Genomic DNA, 14118 nt, shown 5'->3' with positions numbered 1-14118 from the left:
AATACGGTTTTATTGTATTCATCTATATTCCTTTTCTTTTCATAAGGAGATATATAATAATACCAGCTATCACTTTAAGAGTGCTCATTAATATGCAAGGTGCAGAGGAGAGCCATCTACATACAACACTTCAATGGGAGGTCTGTACAAATGACCACTGAATGAATGAATGAGTTCATTAATACCCACAATCATCCAATAAGGTAGAAAATATTCTGCTCATTTTTAGAAGTCAGTGGTCAGTAGAAGCTAAGGACTTGGTCCAAAGTCTCAAAGCTAGAAAATGACAGAGCCACCAGGATTTGTCCAACACCAGTCATCATGCTGTCCTGCCTCTCTTCTCAGATGACAGTGGAGATTGCCTGTGTTCCCTGGGCAATGACAGTCTAGGGACTGTACCTTTTTCATAGAGTAGCATCCTTGGTAGAGTTGCCACTGTGACCTCTCAGCAGTGGAATATACTCAGGAGCATAGTTTCTCTGTGTCCCAAAACACTATTCTCCATAACCATTTCTTCAGAAGTTGATCATACTATTCACTTCCTCTCACCTCTTTTAAAAAGTTCTTGTATTTTTTCCTGACCTTAACCTTAAAAACAGCAACAATGATAAAAATTGTTTCTAAATGAAGTCTATAAATTTCTTTTACTTTCTTCGCACATGTCTGGACACCATACATTCACAGCTTGGAGGACTGTGTTCTGGGCAGTATTACCACATTAGCTATATGGCTTTAAGCAAAGTTCTCCAATTGCTGCTGACAGCCTCATCTTCTCCATCTGCATAAAGGGAAAATAAAATCTGTTTGCTTCCTGGTAGCACTAAGGGATGGTGAGGAAAGTCTTGTCATACACAAGTGCATGCACATACAAATACACACAATTTATTGGTAAATTGCTATTTTTTATATAGATGATATTATGTAAAAGTAACCATGCAAATGAGCTCTATCTTGAGCCATTGAGCAACCCCCTTTCAACCAGACACTACTCATAAGCCATTTCTGTGTAGCAATTTTGGAGCAGCCACTGTTAGAATGCTTAAATGAGATAATAATGGTAAAGTGCTTAGCAAACGGCTGTGCTCATGGTAAGTGCTCACTAAATGGTAGTTGTTATAACAGCTATTAAAGGATAAAATGCACTATCTGATTTCCTTAAGCTGACAATCACAGTCAAACACCATTTAGTGTCAGGCAAAGAAGCTGAATCTTTGCAGTTTGGTCCACGTGGTATAGAGATGCAGTTTGAATGAATTCCATTCATGTCACTTCAACAGATGTTTGTTGAGGCCCTGTCATGTATGGGACACACAGTTGTTTCTCCTTTCACTGGCCTCTGGCCATCATTGGAAATAGCAGTGTGTAGGAAAGAACAGCATAGGTGTAGGAAGCAGCAGGTGTAGGTAGGAACAGTGTGCAGAATAGATTCTGACAGTGAAGCACCTTGCAGAGAGCCCTCCTCACTTCTTGAGCTGCTGACAAGCAACTTCTGTCCATCATCTCTTTTCAGATGGTTCTGGGCCCACCCATACGGTCCCACCCTTCTTCCTCCTGCTCTGTCTGCTATGGAAAGGCTGAGGACTCCTGGAAGAGACTAGACAGATCCACATGTCCATTTGAGAGATCTTAAATTAATGTGGGTTGAGATACACATAAAGTAATGAGTGAATAATATGTCCACTGGGTTGTGTAGCAGAAGAGGATTCTCTGAGTCCAATTATAGTCTTGTAGAAAGAAGTGAATTGATCAATGGAAAAAACAAACAAAATCTACTCTCTTTGTCAGAGGTATGAGTGGGATCATGTGTGTTGGCAAAATCCAGTTGGAATCGTGGTTTCTATGAGTTAGATTGCTTATAATACCTGGTGCAATGAAAATGCCACCTAGATACTTATTTTATTGTTGCATTGTTTAGGGAATAATGACAAAGGAAAATTCTTCACACGTTCAGTCCAGATGCAGTTTTTCCCCAAATATTTGGATCACAGGTGGTTGAAGTCACAGATGGGAGAGATACAAGATACAAGATACATGAGGCCAACTGTATAGATCCGAGGCAGCAGGTGCTCTACCCTTGGGCCACTCTGACAGAGCTTTTTGTGTTGGTCATTTTGAGACAGGGTCTTGCTTTATGCCTGGGCCAGCCTGGATTGAAATCTTCCTATTTGTATTTCCCTCGTAGCTGGGATGACAGGCATGCATCACTGCATGGAGATGGTCAAGATGCGATCTTGTGTACTTTTTGCCCATGCTGGCCTCAAAGCATGATATTCCTGATTTCCACCTCTCAAGTAGCTTAAGCCATTGTACCGGGCTCAAGGCGACAAAGCTGTTGGCTGCAGTGTATAAGGAGAGCCCACCCATGTCATCCCCCATCCACATCAGTACCACACTTTCCTAGTTGAAACTATTTTTTCAGCACTTTTGGTGTCATTGCTTGTCTTGCTCAAGTCTCTATTCCAGCGCTGTAATAACTATGCTGGTTTCTGCTTTAAATTCCTGACCCCACGTGAGTTGAACTGTTAAGGGGTGTGGATATGCATAGGAGACACTGTGGGCCTTTGTGGACTTTGTGCTGGCTTCCCTTGGGCAACATCTCAAGGGTCCTTAGGGTAAGAATGGTCAGGTGGGACTTTGGGTGCTCATTTAATCTTTGAATTTTTTCTTGAATTTGATAATTTATTAAATTTGATAAATTAACCTTGGTATTACACTTAAAAATAAAAAATTAGAACAAACAATTCCAATCCCTTACACTTATTCACATTCAAAAAATTTAAGTGCATTGAGTTGAAAACATATAAAGTTAAGTACACAGTGAGTTAATAAAGCAAAAGTAACAAAAATGCTAGACCCTCCTTATTTTAATTAGGAAAGGCTTAGGACCCTGAGTGGTGGAGGATGGTGGTCTGTTCTGGGACTGAAGCCTGGGCCTCTAACATTCTTCTTGGCTGGGAAATCTTGCTGCCTTCCAAATAAGGTGGAGTCCTATGAGACTTTACTGGAAAGAGTCCTATTTGAACATTATTAAAATGGGTTGGGTGCTTAAAAAATAACAAAATAAGATATGATAAGAAAATATATTTAAAAAACACATATAGCTTTGAAATTTCTGTTGTTATTTTGCCTAATAATGTGTTAGGTGGGAGAAAAGATTTGTATGTATCTCCTTTTTTCTTATGCTACCTTTTGATGTGTTTATAAGATATACTTTACTTTAAATGTGCTTATTTTGTGTAATTTGGCTTTGACATTTTTTTTCTTGAAGATAATGTTTTTAAAAGTCATCCAGAGTTCAAAGTCAGCTCTTTTCTTGGACAGGGAACATGCTTCATCTGTGATTACTGCAGTTTTAGCTCAGATCCTCCCATGTCGCAGGCTCTCTTTGGGCGTGGATCCTTTGTCACTTTGTTTAGTTATATAGAAATGCAAAGCTTTGTAGCAACCAAAGATAAAAGAGAAAGGCCATTTTAAAATTAAACAGATCTCTGGCCCTCCTAGTGTTGTCTCTGCTCTGGTTTGAATATGGTCTGACCCTCCCAAACCCATGCAGGAGTTTAATCCCTAGACTCACATGTTAATGGATTAAGATAGTGGCGCCTTAATCCAACCATGGTGTTTAAAGGTAGGGTCTTTGGTGAATGATTAGGATTGGCTAATCATTAGGTTGGAACCCCCATGATTGAATCTTGATGGCTTTGTAAATAGTAGGAGAGACTGACACACACATATGCTCTTCAAATCTTGCCAAAGGACCCCTGAGCTGCCTCAGTACTCTGCCATCTTGTCATTTAGCTAAAATAAACTTATTTTCTTTATAAAGTAACTTGCCTCTGATATTTCATTATAGTAATGGAAAATGAACTAATATAGATCACAAACTGATAAATATGTATTCTAGTTCTTTTTGTTACAAAGGACAAAAATCTATCTTATTCTAGATTAAGAAATAAAGGTAATTTATTAACTTCTAACTAGAGTGAATTCAGCTCCTTTTTCTTTCCACAACTCTTGGTTGTCTGTGTGTTGGCGTTATTCATAGATATGCTCTTCCTATGGTGGGAAAGATGGCTGTTACCAACTTCCATTTTATATCCTTACGAATTTTGATTCATAAGCGAGAAAAATTCTCATCAAATGTTCACATATAAATTTCAGGAACAATTCTATTTGGCTCTGAGTCATATGCTCAATCCTTAACCAATCAATATGACCAACATGGGTTATGTGACCCCTTCAAGTGAGGGGCAAGCAAGTAGTCACAGCTGGCAAATGACAACACTGAATGTACTAAATGGCAAGGTATAGGTGCAAATGTGGAACTTCTCCAAAGGAAAACCAGAGTGCTGTTGGTAGAAGAAAGGTGAAGCATAAAGGCAAAGCAACAAGCCCACTCTAGGGCTCAAATGGTCCTGTATTAGTTACAGTCTCTGTGAGTAGATAGCTAACAAACCCCTCTAGCTGCCACATGAGAGTTTAAACTTGGTTAACTTTCTGGTTCTTGCAAACAAGGTAAAGGTAGACTATTACTAAACAGCAGCAGTTCTGATGAAAGATTGGTTTGTTGTGTCCAGACTGGAGGGAGCTACAGATGGACTGTAGATGTTAGAGGAAGGTAGACTCTGGACTTCTCTGCATGCAATGATGGGGCATGTCTCTTGTGGGGACTCTGGAAGTTGACCCCAAGGATTTGTCCTAAGAGACATTTTTTGTTCTGTGGGCATAAGCCTTCTGAGCTGAGGTGGCTCCCACACAATGAGAATCTTGTCATTTTGCAACTAAGCCTTCATGGGGAGGGCCAGCAACAATAGATCCTGTACAGCTATGTAGCATGTAGTATGAAGAGGACTACAGACACCAACAAGCTGTGCTTCATGTCCTGCATCTGAGTAGTGGTGCCAAATGTGGCCTGGGTTAATTTTATGTGTCTGAAATTTTAGTTGAGTCTAAAAAGATTCCCTAGTGGGCATTGAGGTCACTCGCATAATTCAGTTGCTTTAAAGAAACCCTGCAGTCAAAGATGACACAGTCTGTCTGTGGAGGCATTTCTAGAGAAGTTTAGATCATGAACCCTCTGACATAATCAACGTTTTAATCCACTGATGGATTCAAAATTTGAATGAACTACTGGGCGGTGGTGGAACTGTGGCAGGTCGGGCCTGGTGGAGGAAGCGGGTCTCTGAGTGTGCCTTTGAAGGGTATATCTTGGCCCTTCCTCCATCACATTTCTGTCTTTCCACAGACCTAAGAATAATGGAGCCAGCCAACCATGGACCTCTAAAAAAATGAGCCAAACAAATCTTTCCTCCTTTTAAGTAGTTTATTTCAGGTATTTGTCATAGCAATAAAAAGTCTGTCTAACACAGAAACCCAACCTGAACTATTTTAAGGGAAAAAAGGAATTTATTTACTCATTTAACCCAGGCATGGGTAGCTTAAGGTATATTTGAATCCGTGAACTGGAATGATGTCCTCAGGGCTCTTTATCTCTCTCTGCTTTTCATTTCTGCTTCCCACTGTGCTGACTTAGGCAGATTTCTTATCAAGTGGCTACTGACAATTTAGCTCATGACTCTAGAATAAAAATAGCATGTGCCAGAAAAAAATCATACAGTTGACTCTGATTGGCCTGGTGTGGCATGTGACTATCCTTTAACCAAGCACTGTTGCCAAGGAGTAGGTGGTGGAAGAGGTGGGAATCTAGAATTCAAAGCTGCACAAAATGGGCCAATTTTAGGAAATTTGTGGACAGAAATCAGGTAACAGGTGCTCTTTTCTCCTGATTCTTCTGGTCCTATGCATTAGCAAGCATCCAAGGCCACCCTCTACTATTTCTTATTGCCTTCCTCAAACACTTTTGTCAGTAAGGATGAGTGTGATGCACAGGTGTCTGAGACACGGGCTGGCACATAGCAGCTTCTCAGTAAATGAGTGAAAGAACTAGTGAACACCTGTAAGAAGTACATGATATTGCTACATTTGAAATGATCATCTGGCTGTGATGTAGCGCCTTCTTAATGCTTGGGCAAGCCTCTTCTGAACAGTATTTCTCTTTGTACTATGAAACTGATTGACATGGAGTTTTCCCAGTTTTGGGTGACACCCCAGAACTGGATCTGATTTTGGGTCAGAGAAATTGCCGTCACCTTCTCCTAAGAAGGGCCTGGAGTCCTGTGACTTGAAGGACCATCTTGGCTGCTTCATCATCCTGAAAATGCTGCTAACATTGTCAGTTGTCTTGCTTGTTCGCTCTATGTGTGTAATAAATGCTAGAGTTTGCCGTTGATTTTCAGAGAGGAAGAAAACCATTTCTTTTGGCGGCTGAGAAAGGCCACGTGGAAATGATAGAAAAACTTACCTTCCTTAATCTACACACTTCAGAAAAAGATAAGGTGAGTTAGACTTTGATCTCTTTGCAAAGAACAAGAGAAAGGGGGAGTAGCAGTGGATATGAAGAGTAACAGTTTGCGTGGTCCACAGTAGAGTTGCTAAATTGTTACTACAAAGGGAATCGTGCACTATCCAGGTGACGTATGTTCACCTTTGCTGTAGTTGTTCAGATTGGCAGTTTTTGTCCCATAAGTGTTTTGAAATCACTTCACAACACAGATTTATTCACTGTCAACTCTAACCTTCTCCTCTCCTCCACCTGAGATCTGCTGGACCTCAGTATCACATAACTGGGGAGGGAAAACCCCCAATGTAGACTTCTATGTCTCTATGAACATCTTTGATGATTTTCTTAAGAGAAATTTCTAGATATGGAATTGCTGGTGAAAGGGTTCTGAGCAGTATTTAACATCTTTTGATATATATATTACTAAAACTACATCGTAGAACTCTTACCAGTTTATCTGCACATGGACTAAGTGCAATTATTTTTGTTATCCCACTTTTTGCTAGCAAATTGATAGTAAAGATAGGCAAAGCACATTTTTTTCCCATACTGGTTGAAGTAGCCATGTTTTCTCATTTAAAACTTAAAAAAAATATAGATCTTATTTAAAACTACTCTGGATTACAGCTTTTACCAAAGTGAAAGCTTCCAGAAACTTATTTGGGAGTAGCGTGCTTCGTGGCAAGGGGACTTTACTTCTAGTGTCTCTGTTGCAGGAGGGAAACACTGCCTTGCACCTGGCTGCAATGCATGGCCACAGTCCAGCGGTGCAGCTACTCCTAACTCAATGGCAAGAAGTAAATGAGACCAATGAGGTATGTGGAAGTGCTCCTTCCAGCTGGGCACAGGTCAGTTAATGTGGGATGGTTGAAGAACAGCTTTCAACAAAGGAGTGGAAGAAAAACAGAGAAGTTAGTGCCACAGGGCACTTCTTCAAAGATTCCATAGCATTGCCTATGTGACTCCATTCACTTTTTCACCCATTTATTCAAGAGTTTTGTCTCATAGATGAATTATGTGTTTTTTTTTCATTTTTCTTTAATTATTCATATGTGCATACAAGGCTTGGTTCATTTCTCCCCCCTACCTCCACCCCCTCCCTTACCACCCACTCCGCCCCCTCCCGCTCCCCCCCCTCAATACCCAGCAGAAACTATTTTGCCCTTATTTCTAATTTTGTTGTAGAGAGAGTATAAGCAATAATAGGAAGGAACAAGGGTTTTTGCTGGTTGAGATAAGGATAGCTATACAGGGAGTTGACTCACATTGATTTCCTGTGCATGGGTGTTATCTTCTAGGTTAATTCTTTTTGATCTCACCTTTTCTCTAGTACCTGGTCCCCTTTTCCTATTGGCCTCAGTTGCTTTTAAGGTATCTGCTTTAGTTTCTCTGCATTGAGGGCAACAAATGCTAGCTAGTTTTTTAGGTGTCTTACCTATCCTCACCCCTCCCTTGTGTGCTCTCGCTTTTATCCTGTGCTCAAAGTCCAATCCCCTTGTTGTGTTTTCCCTTGATCTAATGTCCACATATGAGGGAGAACATACGATTTTTGGTCTTTTGGGCCAGGCTAACCTCACTCAGAATGATGTTCTCCAATTCCATCCATTTACCAGCAAATGATAGCATTTCGTTCTTCTTCATGGCTGCATAAAATTCCATTGTGTATAGATACCACATTTTCTTAATCCATTCGTCAGTGCTGGGGCATCTTGGCTGTTTCCATAACTTGACTATTGTGAATAGTGCCGCAATAAACATGGATGTGCAGGTGCCTCTGGAGTAACAATCTTTTGGTTATATCCCCAAGAGTGGTATTGCTGGATCAAATGGGAGATCGATGTCCAGCTTTTTAAGTAACTTCCAAATTTTTTTCCAGAGTGGTTGTACTAGTCTACATTCCCACCAACAGTGTAAGAGGGTTCCTTTTTCCCCACATCCTCACCAACACCTGTTGGTGGTGGTATTGCTAATGATGGCTATTCTAACAGGGGTGAGGTGGAATCTTAGCGTGGTTTTAATTTGCATTTCCTTTATTGCTAGAGATGGTGAGCATTTTTTCATGTGTTTTCTGGCCATTTGAATTTCTTCTTTTGAGAAATTTCTGTTTAGTTCACGTGCCCATTTCTTTATTGGTTCATTAGTTTTGGGAGAATTTAGTTTTTTAAGTTCCCTGTATATTCTGGTTATCAGTCCTTTGTCTGCTGTATAGTTGGCAAATATTTTCTCCCACTCTGTGGGTGTTCTCTTCAGTTTAGAGACCATTTCTTTTGATGAACAGAAGCTTTTTAGTTTTATGAGGTCCCATTTATCTGTGCTATCTCTTAGTTGCTGTGTTGCTGGGGTTTCATTGAGAAAGTTCTTACCTATACCTACTAACTCCAGAGTATTTCCTACTCTTTCTTGTATCAACTTAAGAGTTTGGGGTCTGATATTAAGATCCTTGATCCATTTTGAGTTAATCTTGGTATAGGGTGATATACATGGATCTAGTTTCAGTTTTTTGCAGACTGCTAACCGGTTTTCCCAGCAGTTTTTGTTGAAGAGGCTGCTATTTCTCCATCGTATATTTTTAGCTCCTTTGTCAAAGATAAGTTGCTCATAGTTGTGTGGCTTCATATCTGGATCCTCTATTCTGTTCCACTGGTCTTCATGTCTGTTTTTGTGCCAGTACCATGCTGTTTTTATTGTTATTGCTTTGTAATATAGTTTGAAGTCAGGTATTGTGATACCTCCTGCATTGTTCTTTTGACTGAGTATTGCCTTGGCTATTCGTGGCTTTTTGTGTTTCCATATAAATTTAACAGTAGATTTTTCGATCTCTTTAATGAATGTCATTGGAATTTTGATGGGAATTGCATTAAACATGTAGATTACTTTAGGGAGTATAGACATTTTTACTATGTTGATTCTACCAATCCATGAGCATGGGAGATCTCTCCACTTTCTATAGTCTTCCTCAATCTCTTTCTTCAGAAGTGTATAGTTTTCCTTGTAGAGGTCTTTCACATCTTTTGTTAGGTTTACACCTAGGTATTTGATTTTGTTTGAGGCTATTGTAAATGGAATTGTGTTCATACATTCTTTTTCCGTTTGCTCATTGTTAGTGTATAGAAATGCTAATGATTTTTCTATGTTGATTTTATATCCTGCTACCTTGCTATAGCTATTGATGATGTCTAGAAGCTTCTGAGTAGAGTTTTTTGGGTCTTTAAGGTATAGGATCATGTCGTCTGCAAATAGGGATATTTTGACAGTTTCTTTACCTATTTGTATTCCTTTTATTCCTTCTTCTTGCCTAATTGCTCTGGCTAGGAATTCCAGTACTATGTTGAATAGGAGTGGAGCTAGTGGGCATCCTTGTCTGGTTCCTGATTTTAGAGGGAATGGTTTCAGTTTTTCTCCATTAAGTATAATGCTGGCTGTAGGTTTGTCATATATGGCTTTTATAATGTTGAGGAACTTTCCTTCTATTCCTAGTTTTCTTAGAGCTTTTATCATGAAATGATGTTGGATCTTATCAAAGGCTTTTTCTGCATCTATTGAGATGATCAGGCAGTTTTTGTCTTTGCTTCTGTTAATGTGGTTTATTACGTTTATTGATTTTTGTATGTTGAACCACCCCTGCATCCCTGGGATGAAGCCTACTTGGTCGTGGTGAATAATCTTTTTGATGTGTTGCTGAATTCGGTTTGCCATTATTTTGTTGAGGATTTTTGCATCAATGTTCATTAAGGAGATTGGCCTATAGTTCTCCTTTTTGGAGGTGTCTTTGCCTGGTTTTGGGATAAGTGTAATACTGGCTTCATAAAATGGGTTTGGCAGTTTTCCTTCCTTTTCTATTTCATGGAACAGTTTGGGGAGGGTTGGTATCAGTTCTTCTTTAAAGGTCTGATAGAATTCAGCAGAGAATCCATCAGGTCCTGGACTTTTCTTTTTGGGGAGACTCTTGATTGCTGCTTCAATTTCATTTTGTGTTATAGGTCTATTCAGGTGATTAATTTCCTCTTGGTTCAGTTTTGGATGATCATATGTATCTAGAAATCTGTCCATTTCTTTTAGATTTTCAAATTTATTTGAATATAGGTTCTCAAAGTAGTCTCTGATGATTTCCTGGACTTCCATGGTGTTTGTTGTTATCTCTCTTTTTGCATTCCTGATTCTACTAATTTGGGTTTTTTCTCTCCTCATTTTAGTCAGGTTTGCCAGGGGTCTATCGATCTTGTTTATTTTTTCAAAGAACCAACTTTTTGTTTCATTAATTCTTTGTATGGTTTTTTTGGTTTCTGTTTCATTGATTTCAGCTCTTATTTTTATTATTTCGCTCCTTCTATTTGTTTTGGGATTTGCTTGTTCTTGTTTTTCTAGGAGTTTGAGATGTATCATTAGGTCATTGATTTGGGATCTTTCATTCTTTTTAATATATGCACTCATGGCTATGAACTTTCCTCTCAAGACTGCCTTAGCTGTGTCCCTTAGGTTCCGGTAGGTTGTGTTTTCATTTTCATTGACTTCCAGGAACTTTTTAATTTCCTGTTTTATTGCATCAATTATCCATTCTTCATTAAGTAATGAGTTATTTAGTTTCCAGCTGTTTGCATGTTTTTTGTCTTTACTTTTGTTGTTGAGTTCTACTTTTACTGCATTGTGGTCAGATAGTATGCACGGTATTATTTCTATTTTCTTATATTTGCTGAGGCTTGCTTTGTGCCCTAGGATATGATCTATTTTGGAGAAGGTTCCATGGGCTGCTGAGAAGAATGTATATTGTGTAGAAGTTGGATGAAATGTTCTGTAGACATCTACTAGGTCCATTTGATCTATTGCATATTTTAGATCTTGGATTTCTTGATTGAGTTTTTGTTTGGATGACCTATCTATTGATGATAATGGGGTGTTAAAGTCTCCCACAACCACTGTGTTGGCGTTTATATATGCTTTTAGGTCTTTCAGGGTATGTTTGATGAAATTGGGTGCATTGACATTGGGTGCGTACAGATTGAAGATTATTATTTCCTTTTGGTCTATTTCCCCTTTTATTAGTATGGAATGTCCTTCTTTATCTTGTTTGATCAATGTAGGTTTGAAGTCTACTTTGTCAGAGATAAGTATTGCTACTCCTGCCTGTTTTCGGGGGCCATTGGCTTGGTAAATCTTCTTCCAGCCTTTCATCCTAAGCATATGCTTATTTCTGTCGGTGAGATGAGTCTCCTGTAAGCAACAAATTGTTGGATCTTCTTTTTTAATCCATTTTGTCAAACGGTGTCTTTTGATGGGTGAATTAAGTCCATTAACATTAAGCGTTAGTACTGATAGGTATGTGGTGATTCCTGCCATTTAGTTGTCTTAGTTGTTTGAAGGTTTGATTGTGTGTACCTAACTTGATGTTACTCTCTACTGTCTTGCTTTTTCTTATCCTGTGGTTTGGTGCTGCCTGCCTTTTCATGGTTAAGTTGGGTGTCACTTTTTGTGTGCAGGATCCCTTGCAGAATCTTTTGTAATGGTGGCTTTGTGGTCACATATTGTTTTAGTTTCTGCTTATCATGGAAGACTTTTATTGCTCCATCTATTTTGAATGATAGCTTTGCTGGGTAGAATATCCTGGGGTTGAAGTTATTTTCATTCAGTGCCCGGAAGATCTCACCCCACGCTCTTCTTGCTTTTAATGTTTCTGTTGAGAAGTCTGCTGTGATTTTGATGGGTTTACCTTTGTATGTTACTTGTTTTTTCTGTCTTACAGCCTTCAATATTCTTTCCTTAGTTTCTGAACTTGTTGTTTTAATGATGATATGTCGTGGAGTAGTTCTATTTTGATCTGGTCTGTTTGTTGTCCTGGAGGCCTCTTGCATCTGTATGGGAATATCTTTCTCTAGATTTGGGAAATTTTCCATTATTATTTTGTTGAATATATTACGCATTCCCTTCGCTTGCACCTCTTCTCCTTCGATGCCCATGATTCTCAAGTTTGGTCTTTTGATGGAGTCAGTGAGTTCTTGCATTTTCTTTTCACAGGTCTTGAGTTGTTTAATTAATAGTTCTTTGGTTTTTCCTTTAATTACCATTTCATCTTCAAGTTCTGAGATTCTGTCTTCTGTTTGTTCTATTCTGCTGGATTGGCCTTCCGTTTTGTTTTGCAGTTCTGTTTCGTTCTTTTTTCTGAGGTTTTCCATATCCTGGCAGTTTTCTTCTTTAATGTTGTCTATTTTTGTCCTGAGTTCATTTATCCGTTTATTCATTGTGTTCTCTCTTTCACTTTGGTGTTTATACAGTGCTTCTATGGTTTCCTTTATTTCTTCTTTTGCTTTTTCAAATTCTCTATTTTTATTGTCTTGGAATTTCTTGAGTGTCTCCTGTACATTTTGGTTGACCCTATCCAGTATCATCTCTATAAAATTCTCAATGAGTACTTGTAGTATGTCTTCTTTTAAATTATTCTTGTGGGCTTCATTGGGTCCTTTGGCATAGTTTATCTTCATTTTGTTGGAGTCTGGATCTGAGTTTCTGTTCTCTTCATTCCCCTCTGGTTCCTGTACTAATTTTTTGCTGTGGGGAAACTGGTTTCCCTTTTTTTTCTGTCTTCCTGTCATTGTCTTTGGTGTTGTTACTGTCCTTGTATTGTGTGCAATTAAGTATTTTCTAGCTTGTAATAATAACAGTGTTAATATTTAGAATGGAAGGGTGAGCTGAGATGGAAAGCAAGAAGTTAAAGAAAAGGGGAAAACAAATATACAGACAAGAGGGAGAAAGCAGAACAAGGTATCAGACAAGAGAGTTTCAAAGGTATAAACAGGGAGTGTTAGTGTACTAATCGACAGTAAGCTGAACAGACATTAGAGAGACAGAGAGAGGATTGAAAATCAAAGATAAAAAAATAAAAAATAAGTAAATGAAAGAAATATCTCTATATAAAATTGAATTAAAATAAAATGGAAAATAGAAAATTAAAAAAATAAAAAAACCAAAAAACTTCCAAGTTTATATGCAATGCAGTTTCAATCTTAATAATTTGGGTGTCCGTCTCAATCTCCAGTCCTGGAGTTGGTGCCTCAGATGTTGTTCTGTAGTTGTCTCATCAAAGGGGATGCATAAAGTAGAACAAAACTACACACACACACACACACACACACACACACACACACACACAAAAAGCCCCACCAAGTGTCCCAAGTTCAAATGCAATACAGTTTCAGTAAGTTTTTCGGCTTGCAGGTGTAATTCGGTTGTTCTCTCATCAAAGGTAGGGAGAAAAAGAAAAAAAAGCGTCTGGAGGCAGTTCTGAGAGTGGTATCTGCAGCTGTGGCTTGCCTGCCTGCTGCTCTCAGCCTGTAGCTGGCAGCTTTATTTATGCAGATCTCTGGGGTGAGCTAGCACTCACCTGGCCCTGCAGGCTTTGTTTGTTCAGAGTTCTCCTGTGAGGGAGCCTCTGCTACAGGCTTTCCCCTTTCCAAGCACTGGGAAAGGTGACACTGCCCCGGCGTTGTCAGGCCTGCGTGTTTATTTACAGTTCATGTGGGAGGTGGGTCTTCCCCCCTCTCCTCTGAAGTTTTCCTCCCACCGCCACTTTCACAAGCTTTCCTGCTCCTGCTTACTGGGCGGTGCTGCTGCTCCTGCCGGCCGCCATGTTTGTTTACAGTTCACGTGGGAAGTGGGTCTTCCCTCCTCTCCTGTGGAGTTTTTCTTCCTCCTCCACTCTCACAAGCTTCCCCGCTCCTGGTTGCTGGGCG

The 14118-nt window shown here is 39.3% G+C and overlaps 1 protein-coding gene across 3 annotated transcripts in view; it reads left to right on the top strand.

The window, feature by feature from the left end:
• Window positions 1–14118, top strand: part of Ankdd1b (ankyrin repeat and death domain containing 1B) — a 67965-nt gene that overhangs the window by 20529 nt on the left and 33318 nt on the right. Inside the window, exons 6-7 of one of the 3 annotated variants that reach the window (XM_074077267.1) lie at window positions 6294–6392; window positions 7114–7212. The exons of the other annotated variants lie outside the window; for them this stretch is intronic. Coding sequence (XP_073933368.1) covers window positions 6294–6392; window positions 7114–7212 — 198 coding nt within the window. The remainder of the gene's footprint in view (window positions 1–6293; window positions 6393–7113; window positions 7213–14118) is intronic. 3 annotated transcript variants of the gene reach the window in all.

Source organism: Castor canadensis, chromosome 6 (genome assembly GCF_047511655.1).
Source record: "Castor canadensis chromosome 6, mCasCan1.hap1v2, whole genome shotgun sequence".
Taxonomy (NCBI): domain Eukaryota; kingdom Metazoa; phylum Chordata; class Mammalia; order Rodentia; family Castoridae; genus Castor; species Castor canadensis.
The sequence above is the reverse complement of the archived record's forward strand: the minus strand, read 5'-3'. Positions and strand labels throughout refer to the sequence as shown.